This window comes from Trichosurus vulpecula, chromosome 7 (genome assembly GCF_011100635.1).
Source record: "Trichosurus vulpecula isolate mTriVul1 chromosome 7, mTriVul1.pri, whole genome shotgun sequence".
Classification (NCBI taxonomy): Eukaryota; Metazoa; Chordata; class Mammalia; order Diprotodontia; family Phalangeridae; genus Trichosurus; species Trichosurus vulpecula.
This window is the reverse complement of record NC_050579.1, coordinates 268,509,482-268,527,566: the sequence shown is the minus strand read 5'-3', so window position 1 is coordinate 268,527,566 and position 18,085 is coordinate 268,509,482. Positions and strand designations below refer to the sequence as shown.

Genomic DNA, 18,085 nt, shown 5'->3' with positions numbered 1-18,085 from the left:
TCAGTAAAGTAAAATAAGCTGTGTTCTAAAAATTGCAGCATGTCATAGATGATATTGTCCTACCAGAAGTGTGTCATTCTTCATGCAGAGTAGGGGCAAAAGTGTGGAAACCTGAAAGTATTTTAGTGAGTGAGGGTCTCAGGGCTGGCCAGGAAAGAGGTGGCTCCCATGTGGATGGAAAATTTCTAAGAGTATGGAAGGGGGTTTCATCCAGAGCTTGCTGTTATTAATTTTAGGGGCATTCAAGCCTTTTTATTCCAATTCTGTTCTTACCAAGAAAGATCCAGATTTAGAGGGAATGGTATAATGGGGTGAATCTGTTTTATTTGAGTGGGCCGTCCTCTTAGAGAAATGAAATCATTGCATCTTTGGACCTGAAATTATGAGGGCCCTTTCCTGAACTGGTAGACACTATAATCAGGGGGACACAGGCTGACAAAATAGCGCCAGAATCAAAAGAACATAGAGTTCTAGTCATTTTCCTTCTAGAGATGAAGCTCAGAGCCCAGAATTGAGCTGTTGGACCTGCCTGCCCGTGTAGAGAAGGAGAAATGGAAACAAAAATGTTATGAGTGGGGGAACCACAGCAGGCAGGTATAGGCAGAGATTTCAGAAGATGCCAGGGCCAAATATTCTGATACTGACCAAAGCATGTAGTTCATGAACAGAGTGTCCTACTGAGGTGGATGGGCAGAAGATACACATACCTGGGCTGCTCAGAAGGTCCTCCTTGTCCCCAGTCACATAGTAATCAATGTCTTGGTACACGGCTTCATAAAGAGAATCCCTATATCTGGACAAAGCTGAGACAAATGGCCATGAATCAGAAATTCTGGGCCTGAGACCATCACCCGACATATATATGCTTAGGATCCCTCCTCAATTTATCTTCTCTTCACATTCAGACTATTCAGACCACTCCATAGTTCTAACATGGATACCTGTTCTGCCCAGCCCCACACTGTATGACCTTGGTTGGAATCCCATACCTACCACAAGCTCTGTGCTCACAGCTTAGACACTCTTGGGCGAATAAGAGTTGGAGCTATTTGGGGTTGGAAAACCAGAGCCAGACATGTGGGCTATATCCAGTCCTGAAATGCTTTCTTTGGCCTTGTCCAAAATCCTTATCCTCATCATTGCCTCCCTTCACTCACCCACACCCTTTCCCATATTATTTGCTGCCCCATGGGTCACCCACCTTGTTGCTGGATTCTCCCTCTGTGCATCTGAATCCCTAGGAGGATGAGAACCAGGAAGAGAAGGGCCCCTAAAATGAGGCAGGAGATCCCAAGCAGAGAGTTCAAAGAGGCAGAAACTGTCCTAGTGGTTGGTCCTTTGGAGAAGAAGAATCATAAGGCTCTGCATTATGGAAGAAGTTGTTAAACTCCCCAGGACAGCTCACCGAGGTTATTATGGAGAGAGGAGGGAAATCTGAGGCTCACCTTCAACCTGAAGGTCCTCCAACTATGGAACTCCCCCCCACCCGCCCATGAACTGCATTGTGGAGGGGACTGGGATAGGCCTGAATGCCCAAGAAAGGAGAGTGAATGGACCATCCTTCCGTATGGGGACTGAGTTCCAGATGTCCAAACCTGAATTTGGCAGGAGGGTGATATATTCTTGAAGAACATTGTGTGGACCACCCCTTCCCACCAAACTCCACCTTACCCCCCAGCCCACAAGCTTATCTGCAGCTTCTAAGCATTGTGGTACAGTAGATCTCCTCAGACATGAAAGAATCCCACAAGGTCAACCTTGGGTCTGGGAAGGTTTCTGCTCCCAAATGAACCCAGAACTGGTAGGAGGGGAGTAAGGGAGTGGCAGAGCAGTGTACCTTTCGTGGTAGACAGCAATGTTGTACTTTCAACTGGAAGAAAATAGGAGAAAAAACATCTGAAGAATGGGTAGAGATCACTTTGGGCATGTCTTCTAGATCCTGCTGTAAATCCCCTATTATATGAACATCCTCCCATAATGCTCCATCCAAACACCTTAGGAAGCTCCTAGATCTCCTAGATATCCTTCATCCAGCTCAAGCTTAAGAAGAGACTGAAAGACCATATGGATTGCAGTCAGAGGACCTGTGCTGAAGCCAAATCCCAAATCCAGATGCCAAAATTAGAAATTTCTGGAAGTGCCACAAATTTTCCAAGATAGTTCTGTAGTTTTCCCCATCCCCTCATCCCAACCTCAGAAGATTCTCTGACCTAACAGAGTTAATTCTCCAAGACATGAAAGATTCCCATAGGGAGTGGATGTCTCATATACCCTTCTTCCTATCCCATAGACACCTCAAACTCAGTATGTCCAAAATAACACTCATTACCTCCTGTTATTTCTCCTCCTCACACACCTTACCCCACTTCCAAACTTCCCTATTACTATTGAAGACACTACCACCCTCCCAGTCACTCAGACTCACCATCTTGGTGCTGTCCCTTAACACTACATCTCACTCTTCCCACAGATCTCATTAGTTGGAAAATCTTGCCATTTCCATCTCCACAAGCTCTTTTTCTCCATTAATACAGCTACCACTGTAGTTCAGGTCCCCACCATCTCCAGGACTATTACAAAGCTTTCTGATCAGTTCTCCCTGTGGCAATCTATCCTTTAATCAGCTACCAAAGTGATCAATTTAGATCTGTGGTGGAGAACCTGCATCTCAAGGCTACTCATGGCCCTCTAGTTTCTTAAGTCCATCCATTTGACTGAATCCAAATTTCACAGAAAAAATCCCCTTAATAGAAGGATTTATTCTGTAAAACACTCAGTCATAAGGTCATATCCAAGGACCTAGAAGATCACATGTGGCCACAAAGCTTCAGGTTCCCCACCCCTGTTCAAGAGGGTATATTTGGCCACATTATTTTTGTTGTTGTTAAATCATTTTTCAGTCATGTCTGACTCTCTGTGAACCTATTTGGGATTTTCTTAGCAGAGATGCTGGAATGTTTTGCCATTTCCTTCTCCGGCTCATTTTACAGTTGAATAACTGAGGCAAATGGAATTAAGTGACTTACCCAGGGTCAGACAGCTAGTAAGTGTCTGAGGCCAGATAGGAACTTCAGGAACATGAGTCTTCCTGACTCGAGGCCTGCACCACCTAGCTGCCCATAGCATGCCCATGCTTAATAAAATTCTGTAGTTCCCTGTTACCTCCAGGAATCAATAGAACTCCTCTGTTCATCACAGTTCCTGACAACGTGGTCTCATTGTTCCTTTCCACAACACTTATACACTCCTCCTCTCCACAAACTCTTCTACTCAGATATACAGGCCCATTCACTGTCCCTCACACATGATACTCCATCTCTGCATCTGAATATTGGCTTTCTGGCACTCCTTATATGAAATGCTCACCCTTCCTTCCTTCACTTGTTGATACGCTGAGCTTCCTTCAAGACTCAACTCAAATACTTCCGTCTAAAGGAGCCGTCTTGAGACACGCCAGGCCCTTCAGCTTCCCTTTCTAGGCTACCTTCATTGTACTCTGCGTGTATCTTCTATGTATCCAGTTATTTATATGTTGTTTCCCCTATTATATTGTAAAGTGCTTGAGAGCAAGGAATGTGTTTGCCCTTCTTTCTACTGCCAGGGATTAGTACATTAGCACATAGCAAGGCCTAATTAGTAAATCCATGTGAATTGATTGGTTTTGAATCACTCTGATATGGGCTAGAGCAGAGGGGGAGAGGGCTGAACATTGTACCTTTTTTAATAGCAAAGAGGCACTAGGTGGTGGCCTGAATAGAGGACTGGGCCTAGAAGATAAGGAAGATCTGAGTTCAGAAGAAGGCTCAAACACTAGCTGTGTGACTCTGGGCAAGTCACTTAAACCTTATTTGCTTCAATTTCTCAACTGTAAAATGACAACACAATGGAAAAGGAAATGTCAAAGTTCTCCAGTATCTTTCTGAAAAAATGCTTCATCAAGTCACAACCAGTTGGGCATGATTACATAACCTAATAACAACACTACCCTATTCTTTTCACTGGAAGAAAAGAAACAATAATTGGAGGTGTGAGTAGAGACCAAGCTGGGTGTACTGGCTCTGAATTCTGCCTGACTCCTCTGTCACTTAAATATCTGCCCAAGATACGCTATTTGAACACCTCAGGATGATTCCCAAATCCTCTACATATTTTCCCCCCAGCACACACTTGGGGAGAGGGCTGCAGGACAGAAGAGGGATTGCAAGTCTGGGAGTCACATGACCTATGTCCAAAAATTAAGCAAAAAATTATACTAGCTAGTCTGTGTGACCTTATGGCAGTCACACAACCCCACTGGACTTCTATTTCCTCATCTCCAAAGCAAAGAAATTAGAATGATGACACTTAATTTGACTTTCAGTTCTAAATTCTATGGCCCCAGGATCAAATTATAGCCTCCCCGTGGCCAGATGATAGACCTGTGGAAGATCCATTTATATCCACACTCTAGCCCCATGTCCTCCAGCTTGATATCTGTTCTCAGAGCTCCCAGCCCCATCTTATGTCCTTCACACTCACCTGAGCATATGACACCAGCATCCTCCTCATGCTTACAGTCATTCTGTCCCCAGGACATTGCAGGGCAATCCCACAGAGAGGACTCCCTCCCTCTGCACTGCACATCATCCAACCAGATGGTCCCATTTCCTGGGCCAAATGCAGACCATTGCGGGGCAGCCAGAGCAGAGCCACAGTCCAGCTGCTGACAAACCACATGAGCATCTGCTAGGTCCCATGAATCATCACATACTGTCCCCCAGGAGCCATTGTGCCAGATTTCCACTCGTCCAGAGCATAGAGAGTCTCCTCCCCTGAGTCGGAGTTTGTCTTTGTCTGGAGAGGAAGCAGAATCCACTGTTATGCTCCCAGATTGGAAAGGAGCAACTTCTTAGGTATAGAGAGAGATAAACTGAGATACCTGTGCAGTGTCCAGGGGTTGGGCAGTCAATGACCTTCTTTTCTGCAGAGAGAAGACATTGGGAGAGGGCTTAATTAATGATAACCCTAAATTTTGATTTGGGCACTAGGTTTGGCTGTTTCAGGGCAGGATTTCCAAAGATCCCTTAATTTACTCCCAAAATATAGGATAGCATGGTCTTCGTCTTTATCCATCCAGTAATTTGTGTAATTTACTCTATGACTTATCAATTAAGTAAAATACAGAAATGTATATACACACATATATACATATTAACATATACATATTATATATATATGTGTGTGTGTGTGTGTGTGTGTGTATATATATATATATATATATATATATATATATGAAATACAAAGGACCTACCTTTAGGGACTTCAGAGTGTAATTAGAGAGAAGATATATGAAGGGACATAAAGGAATATAAAGAGGAGACTCTATAAGGAAACAGATCAAAGCAGAGCATGCAGAGAATGAAGATGTCTGAGGCAAAGTGAGGCCACTTGCTAAGTAAGGCAGTGCTGGACAAAAGGTACAGAGAGAGTGAACATCCATAGGGATGAATAGGGATGTCCTTCTTTCACGTTGCCAAGAAATTTTGAAAACTGAAGGATAGGAGGGAAGTGAATTTTGGTCAGATCTCATCAAACTTCTTAGAGCAATAAGTGGCTCACTTGTCTGCTTTAAATGTGCAGTTCAGGGTTTGAGGATAGCAAAAGTCAAGGAAACAAGTTAATAACAATTTTTAAAGAAACGACTATGTTCCTGGCTCTGTACTAAGCCCTGGCGACACAAAGAAAGGAAAAAAGCTGTCCCTGCCTTCAGCATCTGATTAGAGGAGACAATGTGAAAACAGCTTGGGCAAACATGAAATATACAGGAGAAACTGGAAAAAAAATCAATAGAGGGGCAGCACTAGAATTAATGGTGGTTAACAAGAGGCTTCTGTGTGGAAGGTAGGCCTTTAACTGGGACCTGAATGAAGCAGCTGGGTGGTGCGGTGTATAGAGCGCTGGGTCTGGAATCAGGAAAACTCATCTCCTGAGTTCAAATCTGGCCTCAGAAGCTTAGTAGCTGTGTGACCCTAAGCAAGTCATTTAACCTTGTTTCCCTCACTTTCCTCATGTGTAAAATGAGCTGGAGAAAGAAATGACAAAAAATACTTTGCCAAGAAAACTCCTAATGAGGTCATGAAGAGTTGGACAGGATTGAAATGACTGAATAATAACAACACCAAATGAAGCCAGGAAAGACCATAGATAGAAATGAGGAAGGAGGGAATTATAGAGATGGGAAGAACCAGTGAAGATGCATAGAACATACATAGAACAGCAGAGATTAGTGTTACTGAACTGAAGCGTATAGAGAGGGAGGTAAAGGGCTATCAGAGTAGAAAGGCAGGAGGGAGCCAGGGTGGGCAGGGCTTTGAATGAGAGGATTTGATATTTGATCCCAGAGGTAACAAGGAGCCACTAAAGCTATAGTTTGGGAATGGAGAAGTCAGACTTGTGCTTTAGGAAGATGAATGTAACAGCTAAGTGGAGGATGGACTGGAATGAAGGGAGACTTGAGACACAGCGACCAACCAGAAGGCTCTTTCAAGAACTCAGAATCGGCCTGAATCAGTGTGGTGGCAGTGTCAGAAGGAAGAAGGGGGTGTGGATGAGAGATGTTACAGAAATAGCAACAGGAGGACTTGGCAACTGATTGCATATGGTGGGGCAAAAGAGAGAGAAAAGTTGAGGATGACATTTTGGACTAGGTGACTAGGAAGATGGTGGTATCCTCCACAGTAACAGGGAAGCAAAAAACATGGGAAGGTTTAGAGAGAAATAAGTTCAGTTTTGGACGTGTTAAATTTAAGATGTCAAATAGGAGATGTGAGACTGGAGGTCAGGACAGAGCATAGGGTTAGATAGATAGATCTGAGAACCATCTGCATAAATGGATATTTTAACCCAGTGGAGCTGATGCAATCACGAAGTGAGATACTATTGAACGTGTTAAGAAGAGAGGTCAGGGAATAATCTTGTGGGAACGTCAATGATTAGTGAGGGTGACTGGAGGAGTAGGAAATGTCAGACCGGTAAAAGGAGAACCAGGAAACTGCAGTGTCATGAAATAATGGAGAGAAGAGAACATCAAGGAGAAGATGGTGATTTAGTTTCAATGGCTAAGGAGAGGTTGCAAAGTATGAGGATTGAGAAAAGTCAAATAGATTTGACAATTAAAAAATGGTTGCTTTAATGTGAATGTATATGTAGAGCCTATATCAGATTGTATACCATCTTGGGGAGGGGATGAGTAGGGAGGTTAGGGAGGAGGATAAAATTTGGAACTCAAAAGCTTGTGGAACTGAATGTTGTAAACTAAAAATAAATTAATTAAAAACAATAAAAAAGGAAAAAGAAAAAATATGATGTTATTATTAAAAAATAAAGATTGTTGATTATTTTGGAAACAGTTGGTTCAGTTGAATGATGAAGCTTGAAGTCAGATTGCAGAGTTAAGATGAGAGTTAGACAAAAGGAAGTGGAAGCACCTATAGTAGATAGCCTTCACAAGGTTTTTAGCCACCATAGGGAGGGAAAATATGGAATGATAGCTGACAGGAATGGGTGGATTAAGTGAAAGGTTTTTTTAAAAGACTGGGAAAAAAGTATGTTTGTATGTGGTAGAGGAGTAGTTACTAGACAAGAATTGCCTTGGCAAGAAGAAGGGTCATCTCTTCATATAAGGCAGGGGTGAAGGAAGAGATGTGACAGAAAGTACCTGAGTGATATGATATGTGGAGGTAAGATTAGGGAGTTCTTGATAAATGACTTCAATTTTTTCTGTGAAATATAAGACAAGGATGAGAGGGAAGGGGAGAGGAGTTTGGAGGAGGGATCAAAACATTTGGAAAAGCCATTATAGAAGGTGGGCTAGTGAATGGATTAGGGAGGCATAAAAGGATTCACTTGCTACAGTGGGGGCCCAGTGAAGATTCTGGAACATATTTGTGGTGACCACAGAGAGCATGTTTTCATGATTTCCTCCAGCTTCATTCGGGTTTCCCTGAGTAGGAGCAGAGGCAGTGGGAATAAACTAGGACTGAGGCTTGGAAGGGCAACTTTGGAGACAGTATAAGGGAACAAGAGACTCAATAGAGGAAGATAGAAAGAGAAATGAACCAGTTCACCAAGAAATCAAGGAGGAGAGTTTAGCCAGGGTAGGAGTGATGATCTTGGAAACAGCTGAGGAGTGGTGAGGATGAAGAATAGAGGTAAGGTGTTGTAAGGGAGAGGGAGAGGGGTAATGACCATCGATTATGATCAGATAAAGGAATTTCAGATTTCACAAATATAGAAGTGGAACATTTGTAGGTGACAGCAAGATCAAGAGGATGACCATCATTTTACAGCTCTGAGTTGGATGGAGGGCTTTGGAAATGAATAAGGTGAAGAACTGGGAGGTTGAGGTGTGTGAGGGAATATTTAATCTCCTGCTATGAGGACAGGAATTGTGGAGGAAAGAAAGACTGACTCACAACTTGTTCACTTCAAGGTTTTAGGCAACTAAAATAAAAAATCTAAGGTCTTTGTCACATAACTCCTACCAACCTAGGTCTCTTCCACTGTTTACTTGGATGGATCAAAATAAATTTGGATCTAAATCTTGTCCACAGGTTGAATCCACTTACACTTAAAATAATAATAATAAAAATCCCTTTAAAAAGGATTCAAACAGAAGAGGCAGACATAGTTACCTTCACATGTGAGAAGGGTTTCCTCTCCCTGCTGGCAAGAATTCTGGTCCCAAGGTTGAGAAGGACAATGCCACAGCAAGGATTCTTGACCTTGGCACTTGATTCTGTCTATCCACCTGGCCCCCAAACTTTTTTGGGAGCTGGAAAATGTTTCAATATGCCCCTTGGAACCACAACTCAGGTGTCTGCAAATCACTGATACGGTGTTGTCATCCATGGAGTTGGAGCAAACACTACCCCATGTTCCATTGTAGAAAACCTCAAGCCACCCAGAGCACTTATGTTCTTCACTCACCAGCCTGAGATCCAGGGATTCTGTAAATGGAGAGGAAGGTGTGACACAATCAGAGGGAACATTTGTTCCCGTATTCTCTGGGTCTCTTCCCTCTGGAAATTGTATTAGGTTCTCTGTCTCGGTTGGGGAGTCTCCACTGGATAGACCCAAACCTCAGATCTTCTTTTTACAGAATTACTTCCTCTTTATTTCTGAGCATCTCTCTCTGTCTTGTCTCCCCCTTTGATAAAGAGAGGAATGCCTTAATTATGATTTCCCTACTCAGTTTCACAGTTTCAATATTGGTGTGTATCTGCGAACCACCAAAGTAAAGCCATCTGCAGACAAAAATTGTATGCCTATTCCGTGAATAGTACTCTACTAGGAAATGAAGGTATAAGGAACACACACACACACACACACACACACACAGAGGAATTCACACATGTGCACACACACTTGCATATACACATGTGTGTATGTAAGTGTATATATATATATATATATATATATATATATATATATATGCATATAGATACAAACACACACATATACATCTTCATAAAGGAGGAGACCCACATATACAATTATAATTGATGAATAAAATCAGCCTTCACATAAGAGGACTTGCCCTGAAACTGAACTCTAGGGGTGGCTCTGTTGGGGTAGGAAGTTCTCCTCACTGTCTGAATAACCTCCTTCTCCCTCAGGTCTCTAAGCCCCATAAGTGTCTCCCTTTTAGTGGGATGTGTGTGGCACAGACCTGAGCAGAGGACTCCAGCATCCTCTTTGTGTCTGCAGTCATGCTGACCCCAATGGACAGAAGGGCACTCCCCTAGGTGGGATTCATTTCCAGAGCAGCTGAGCTCATCCAGCCAGATGGGCCCTGATCCTTGTCCAAAGTGAGCAGAGACCATGACTTCGAGGGCCACTCCACAGCCCAGCTGCCTGCACACCACATGGGCATCACTTAGGTCCCAAGAATCATCACAGATGGTCCCCCAAGTACCATTGTAATAGACTTCAACCCTTCCAGTGCAGGGACCTCTTCCATTCAATAGACGAAGCTGTCCATGTTCTATAGGGAGAAATTCAGATTAATTGCCCATTTTCCCAAGGAAAGAGAATAGTTTCCTCAGATTAAAAAATTTTCTTACCTGAAAATAAGACAGGTGCCAATTCCTGGTCATACCGTGAATTATTGAAGATGAGGGACTGTGTCTGGTTTCCTGCAAAAAGCACACACAGCTCAAATCCTGGTCTGGAAGCTTTAAGCTGGGAGGTGATAAGTAAGGCAAATATGTACCTTGAGGAAAGACACTTGATGAGAGAAGGAGAGGGTCAGCAAACTGGAGAGAAGACAGATTGTGAGCAGCGACAAAGGGATTTCCCAGTCTAAGAAGGCAGGTTTGGGCTATACCAAGTCAAACAGAATTGTTCTCCTTGACACACAACTCCACCCTCCATACACAGAGTGCCCTAAAAAGTCTATGACCTTCTATAAGGAAGAGCTTCTGAGAGAAAGGTGGCAGCACTTGTAGCTGATCACCCTTCCTCAGACTTTGCTCACCCTCTGATAGGTCTAGCACCTATGAACTATATAGGGCAGCTTCCCCCCTGCCACATTTCTATGACCAGCCTATGTCTAAACTTTGGAACTGGACTTTTTCCCCTTGGAGCACATGAATTTGTTTTAAAATATATTAATAATTTTTCTTAGGGAGGTGGTAATTGAGGGAGGAAGACAAGGAGAAAATTTGAAACCAAAAAAAATTAAATAAATGTTAACAATTATCTTTACATGTAAATAGGAAAAAATACAATATTATTTTTTAAAATAAGTAAATGAAATATATAGGTAACTATATTTCAGTATAATTGATCTCCTATTTATATATGGAGAACCCCACCCCTTATTAAGGACCTATGTGTGGAGAGGCCTGTGTGTGCTGTGGCCTCATCTGTACAAACCTCTCACTTGGGGTTGTCATTGTGAGGTCCAAAGGGAAGAAGAATAGACATATGTAGCCCTCTTCTCCCTTCTTGTTGTAGTTTAGTCATTTCAGTTGTGCCTGACTCTTCCTGACCAAATTTAGGGTTTTCATGGCAAAGGTACTGGAGTGATTTGCCATTTCCCTCTCCAGATCATTTTACAGATGAGGAAACTGAGGCAAACAGGGTTAAGTGAATTGTGCAGGGACATGCAGCTAGTAATTATCTGAGGTCGAATTTGAACTCAGGTCTTCCTTATCCCTGGCCCTACACTCTATCCACTGTACCACCTGGCTGCCTCTCTACCTAGCTTTTCCCCCTCCCTTTCTCCAACGTAGACTTTAATTCCCACCAGGAGGAGAAGCATGCAGTTGGGCCCAGACACCACTCAACTCTCCTCAGAGAGAAGGAATTCCAGGGTAGATCAATTTTATCTTCTCCCTTAAATTTTGTTAATCTATGGGTCATGATCAGTTTCAATCTAACTTCTGACTTTTCTGGAGGGGGAGATCAATTAAAAACATTATTTTCAGAAGTTGTCCCAAAGCTACACCAAAGAAGGACATGGCCCAAAAGTCAGGAATTCCTGCTGTAGAGGAACAGGTATCTCTCTTGGACTAGGTGGATAGGAATTCCTTCTTCTCCTAGTTCAACAGAGGATAGGTTGAGGTTTTCAAATAGTAGGTGCCTATTAAGTGCTAGTAGATTGATTTTCCTAAGTAACTTAGGAAAAAGAAAACATAAAAGCAGAAACTCTCAACTTTTACATGTCACTAGAAACGACTTCTCAAGATGATGCTAGTGTAGCACAACTGAAAGGAGCATCCATTGACTCTGACCTGTTTCTAAATTTTTCCCCTGGTCTCTGGGACTTTTCTACTGAGGGGATTAGAATAGCAAGTGGCAGTGGAATTGAGGGAACTACACTGATTCCATCTTGTGATTCAATTCTGGGGCTAGCTCAGTTATATTCACTCATGGGCCTAGTCTAATTTCTATCTTGTGAGAAAACTATGCAATAGCAGGAATTGGGAGAAAACATCATTGCATCTTTTGAACCCAGCTCTGCATGGCTGGGAACAGGACTACCTCTACCTGGTGCTTAACCTAAGCACCTAAGTGATGCTGGCTAAAAACCGAGTCAGATTCAAGATTTATATAGGGAATTTTCTCATAAACAACCAACGTGTTTTATTTGATAATTGGCCCAGTACTTTCTAATCAGTTATTGTTTCCATGTCCTTTTGATCCACTTTTGGGGGAGTGGGACACCTCTTTTTCTGATTTTAGGGAATTGCACCTATTTGTTCTCCCCTTCCCAACACAGAAAGTTCCTAATTTTTCCTCCAATTAGAAATCCATTTAGATAAACCTAATTTTATATCCTTATTATTTTAATCAATTTTTATTAATACATAAAAATGTGTCTCCCCTGTATTCTTACTGCCAAAACTGAGAAAGGCAACTGGTCCAGATGTGTTAAGTAATTGGCCTGTATTGGTTAATGTATTGATAAGCGTGTGGAGTGTGAACCTTTGGTTCTTCAGTAGTTTCATCATTCATAACCTCACTTTCTCTTCCCTCAAGTTTTCTCCCCAGTCTCTGGCTGATCGGCACTGATCTAACACATAGGTTCTTTTCCTTGCAGAATCCTTATCCTCTGAGCCCTGACTTGACTTTAGCTCTGGAACCTGACCTATTTGTATGTCTGATGAGAAGGTTTTACCCTAATTCAACTCCTAGTACCTCTAACAGATACACAGAGAAGATAAAATTGTGTAATCTTTAGCTCAAGGGTCTATTTGCACAAGAATCTCTTCAATGGTGCCAATTGATTTCATGAGGTGAAGTTACAGAGAGCTGGAGAAAACAGAGATCCTGGTCTTTTGGCTTAGGATCTCTCTTTCTAACGAGGATCTCTCTTTTCTCCAACTTTAACAAACTCTGGATTCATTTCCACCAATCAGGAGATCTCTGACAAATGGCCCTTTTAGACAAGGGATGCAATTTTCAAGTAACAAAGTCCTTGAATTTTATTCTAAGAAAGATGCAACATGGTCCACCCTATATTGTATAGTATCCCTGTGTCTACTTCTCTGATCTATTCCGTCTTTGAAGAATCATGCTGTGGGGAAACACCCTTCATGTGAATTTAGACAATTCCTAGTCCTCCCTGTCTAAGTTTGGTCATCCTTGGTCCTTTCTGCCAATGTCCAGAGCCAATATCAGTGTTGATTATTAGTACCACACATTAGCATAGGTCTACACTTTCTTCTAAAGTGGTTGAGGGATTGAACTCCCAAAGAAAAGTCAGGCATGAACAGTGGCATATATAAACTAAATGTGTGCAAATGCCATACATGATTCCCAAAAACATGGTTATGACTCTTCATACTTGCTACCAGAGAAAAGATGCCATGGCTCTCCTCAGGGCACTGAAAGGGGCTACCTGACTGTTGATGGGTGTAGGCACTTCTATCCTTTTCCTTTCTGCACATATCAATGCTTTCATTAGGCCATCACCTATAGATATGCTTTGAGTCCAAAACAATGATTTCCCTTCACTAACCTGAGCAGACCACAAAGGCAACTTTTACTTTGGAACAAGTAGAAGTCCCCAGAATGGTCACAGGACAATCCCATAAATGAGACTCAGTCCCTGTGCAATAAAATGTATCCCCTATGATCTGGACAATTCCTTTGTCAAAATGTACATCTTCTGGAGGCTTCATGGCAATACCACAGTTGAGCTGATGGCAGAGTACGTTGGCATCGGCCAGGTCCCAGTGGGAGTCACAGAGATTTCTCCAGGTACCCAAGACTTGGATCTCCACCCTTCCTTCACATTGGGAGCTTCCATTCATCAGACGAAAGTCTGTGTATCCTGAGGAGAAGAAGACAGGGCTTTACAAAAATGATTGGGACGTTCTACTCTCAATATCAAATCCAATGTGGGAGCTGGATCAAATCATTGTGTAAGTTTTACTTGAACAAATGATTCCGACATCCATGCTGTGACTGCATTTTCCCTGTGGTAGTGGTACTTTTGGGCACAAAGACAGAAGTGGTTCACTTCCATTACACTGGAATTCTTTATCCCAGATGGGTCCATTTCCTCTTCCAAAGTGAGCTCCTTTCATGATGGACACTGCAGTCCCACACTGTAACTCAGCACAGATGACTTTGGCAGTAGAAAGAGTAAAATTCCAATCACAGACTGTGCTCATTTTTCTTTCAGAATTTACTTCTACCCTCCCATTACAGGGCCCATCCCCAGCAACCAGCTTGACAAATCCTGGAAAGACAAGAAAGAACTCCAGTGAGTGGCCCTGAATGCCAAGATTTCCCTGATGAGGAAAGAGACACAATTAATTATGTGCAACTCTGTCTGGAATATTCCCAAGGGAGAAGAAGCATAGGAACTTTCCTTAACTGAGCATATGACAATTAATATCTTGAAAGAATGTGGCCCATGACTGAACCTGAAATAAAACTGAAGGTGCTTAATGCCTGGTACTCTTTGGGAGAGTATGTCTGACCTATGTAGGCACATGCAATCCTGCTACTCTTTTAGGCAAGGAAGAGGCTTATGGAAACAGCAGAGACCCAAGGAGGAGAATTAGACTCATGATATCTCACCATTAGGGAAGTAACCATCTCCTCTTCCCCAAGAACCTGGTTGCTCTAAATAGGTTTTCTTTTCTTTTTCATTTTCTGGAGCTTTGTTCATCATTTTTCTTCCTTTTTTCAGATGGGGAAGCTTAGAGTAGTCTATATTTCAGTTGCCTGAAGGGCTTTGTAAAAGATTTATGAGATTACAAGGTTCTTTCTATAATTCTGCCCTACATATTTCAAGTACAGTTTCCATATTTTTCCATGGTTAATTTTCTGCTGCTTCCGGAATGTTTGAGAGCTAGGACTCAGGTACTAAGAAATAAGGACATTTTAACATACATACTACTTTAACTCTATGATAATCCATGAGGGAATACCATCACAGTAAGAAATCAGGGAGGAAGAAGAAAAAAAAAGAGGAAAGAGAGATAAAGAGAGACAGAGAGAGAGGGAGAGAGAGAGAAAGAGACAGGAAAACAGGTGACATTTCTGCTGACTTGGAAAGGAAGGAATCACTGCTACCAACGAACCCTTTTATATGATTTATTAGTCTGACTCAGGATAAAACATTCTGTACAATCTTTGATCCTGAAACAAACCAACAATACTTTGAAAGTTGAATATAACATCTGTTACATTTGCTACAGACATTTTTGTAGATATGATGATGAACAGAAGCTTTGTGGATTTGGTGATGGACTCTGTTAAGGACAGAGTGGATGTTATTGGTTGCAAGAAAACCATCTTTAGAGGACATCAGAAAAGCTTCTATTTTTTAAATATGCAGAAAATAATGTACTTAGAGCAGGAGCCCCAAGAGCAATCTCTCTGGGCTGTCCTATGAGAATGTAGTTCACACAACTTAGTTGTAGTAGGCCCCTTCACCCAGAGGAATAATAGCAACATGGAGATAGAAATAACAAGAGGAAATGATTATTATCAGTGCCTGAAGCACCAGCTCCAAAGGATCTCTCCCACCTTCTACAGCTAGCCTTATCTCTGCTACTCACAATTGGTATACGCTCATTTGCTAGGTTTCTTTGTTTAGAATGGAGACTCTATCTCCCTCTGTCTACCTTTATGCCTTAGGATAAAACTATACAGATGAGGAGGTAGAGTCCAGATGACAGAATGACAGGAACTAGCACACAGAGCTCCCTAAAAACTCCTCCAAGCAGATATAGAAAAGCACCAATCCAAATCCTGATAGAGAAAAAAGTGAGGATGAGACAGTTTTTCCAGCTCATGTCAGGAGAGTGAAACAGACAGAGAAATCTCCAGATACTAGTCTGGCCAGGAATTTGAAGGGCATGGAAAGCTCTGGAAAAGGGAGATCTTATCTGCCCCAAATATGCTATACAAGCAGATCAGAAAGGTTCCCAAATCCCCTATATGCACTCTCCCCAGTACAAGCCTTGGAGAGAGCTCTGGAGGACAAAAGAGATATTGTAGTTATGGGTGTCACAGGACTTGTGTTCAAAAATTTCCTAGCATATTATCCTTGTTAATTTGTGTGACTTTGCTGCAGTCACATAACCTCACTGGACATCTATTTCCTCCTTGGTAAAGACAGATGATGACAATCAATTTTACTTTTAATTCTAAATTCTGTGACCCAGGGTCAAATTACAGCCTCCCCTGTTATCAGAGGACAGACGTGTGGAAGCCCCATTTAGATGCACATTCTAGCCCCATATTCTCCAGTTCAATATCTGATTTCAGAGCTCCCAGCCCCATCTTATTCCCTTCCCACTCACCTGAGCACCTTACACCGACATCATACTCATGAGTACAGAAATTTTGCTCTATCCTTCTATGGCAATCCCACAGAGAAGACTCTGTCCCTTTGCACTGTACCAACCAGATGATCCCTTCTCCTGGGCCAAATACAGCCCCTCTCACAACATCCACAGCAGAGCCACAGCCCAGCTGCTGACAAAACACATTAGCAACTGCCATTTGGTCCTGTGGGTCAACGCATACAGTCCCCCAGGAGCCATTGTGCCAGATCTCCACTCGTCCAGAGCATCGAGTGTCTCCTCCCTTGAGTTGGAGTTTGTCTTTGTCTGGAAAGGAAGCAGAATCCCCTGTTACACTCAAGCCTGGAAGTGATAAATCTCTGAGAGCCCCAGCTATAGAGAGTGATGAACTGAAATACCTGTGCAGGGACCTGAGGTTGGGCAGTCATTTCCTTCTTATACATATCATGTTTCTACAAAGCTGTTTTTATGTTGTTTCTCCCATTAGGATTTGATCTCTTTGAAGGCAAGGACAGCTTTCTCACCTTACTTGTTATCACCAGGGCTTAGTACGGTGCCTGGCACATGGTAGTTGCTTTAAAAAGAATCATTAACTTTGCACAAACAAGCTCTGTACAAGATGAATTGGTCACCTTTGAAGAGGCAGAGCAAAGATGGTGGAGGAAAGGCAAGGACTCACCCAACCACTCCCAGATTACCCTCTAAACAACTTTAAAATAATGCCTCAAAGTATATTCTGGAGCAGCAAAGCCAACAAAAGCCCTGGGTGAAACAATATTCCAGCCCAAGAAAACTTAAAAGGTTAGCAGGAAAGTTCTGTCTCAAAAGGGAAAGAGGGGAATCTTGTCCAGTGCATGCCACACTTGCAAGTGAGTCCCCAGGCCCTGGCATAAGGCAGCAAGTAGCAGGCCACACCAAGCACTAGCCAGCAGCAGGCCTTGGGGGCAACTGAATTTGTGGCAGTGTCTTCTCAGCCCATAGATGATAAGAGGGTTGGACAAATGGTGAGAGGGAGATTATAAGAGACTCTTTACTGGCACTGGTTGCAGGACCCTGTTGTATTGCAATTACTCATTTCCAGGTCACAGTCCTAGGGCAAGGAGGAGCACTTGCCCATTAGATATCCCAGCCACAGGGGACCAGGACCTTAGTCAAAAAAGAGTAATTGTGGTCACTGTTAGACAAGAGTACAGACCAAGAGAGCAATGATGTTTCAGGCAGTATCCCTTCCACCATGATAGCAGGAACTGACCTTAACATAGAGTTAAACATCAAGAAACAAGCATGAAAATGAGCAAGCACCTATAAAACAGAAGCGTATAGCAGAGTGGATTAAAAACCAGAATTCTACAATATGTTGTTTACACAAAACACACTTGAATCAGAGAGTCACATGTTGAGTAAAGTAAAAGGCTGCAGCAGAATCCATTAGGCTTCAGCTGAAGTTAAAAAAAAAAACAGAGGTAGCAATCATGATGTGAGGCAAAGCAAAAGCAAAAATAGATCTAATTAAATGAGATAAGCAAAGAAACTATATCTTGTTAAAAGGCACCATAGATAATGAACTTATATCACTACTAAACACCTAATGGTATAGCATCTAAATTCTTTTTCTAGATTTTTTTTCATTTTTAGTTTCCAATACTCAGTTCTACAGGTTTTTGAGTTCCAAATTTTCTTCTCCTCCCTCCCCTACCCCTTCCCCCCAAGATGGCATGGAGTCTGATATATGCTCTACATATACCTTTACATTAAACATATTTACACAATTG

General features: G+C 42.3%; 1 protein-coding gene across 1 annotated transcript in view; it reads right to left on the bottom strand.

The window, feature by feature from the left end:
* The window catches only part of LOC118857999 (antigen WC1.1-like), a 35,145-nt gene that overhangs the window by 2,112 nt on the left and 14,948 nt on the right, over nucleotides 1–18,085 (bottom strand). The window contains exons 8-17 of the mRNA XM_036768440.1: nucleotides 16,311–16,619; nucleotides 14,012–14,233; nucleotides 13,508–13,822; nucleotides 10,104–10,175; nucleotides 9,710–10,033; nucleotides 8,673–8,987; nucleotides 4,519–4,827; nucleotides 1,838–1,870; nucleotides 1,202–1,336; nucleotides 708–803 (exon numbers count right to left, since the gene is read on the bottom strand). Of these exons, the coding sequence (XP_036624335.1) occupies nucleotides 708–803; nucleotides 1,202–1,336; nucleotides 1,838–1,870; nucleotides 4,519–4,827; nucleotides 8,673–8,987; nucleotides 9,710–10,033; nucleotides 10,104–10,175; nucleotides 13,508–13,822; nucleotides 14,012–14,233; nucleotides 16,311–16,619 (2,130 nt within the window). The remainder of the gene's footprint in view (nucleotides 1–707; nucleotides 804–1,201; nucleotides 1,337–1,837; nucleotides 1,871–4,518; nucleotides 4,828–8,672; nucleotides 8,988–9,709; nucleotides 10,034–10,103; nucleotides 10,176–13,507; nucleotides 13,823–14,011; nucleotides 14,234–16,310; nucleotides 16,620–18,085) is intronic.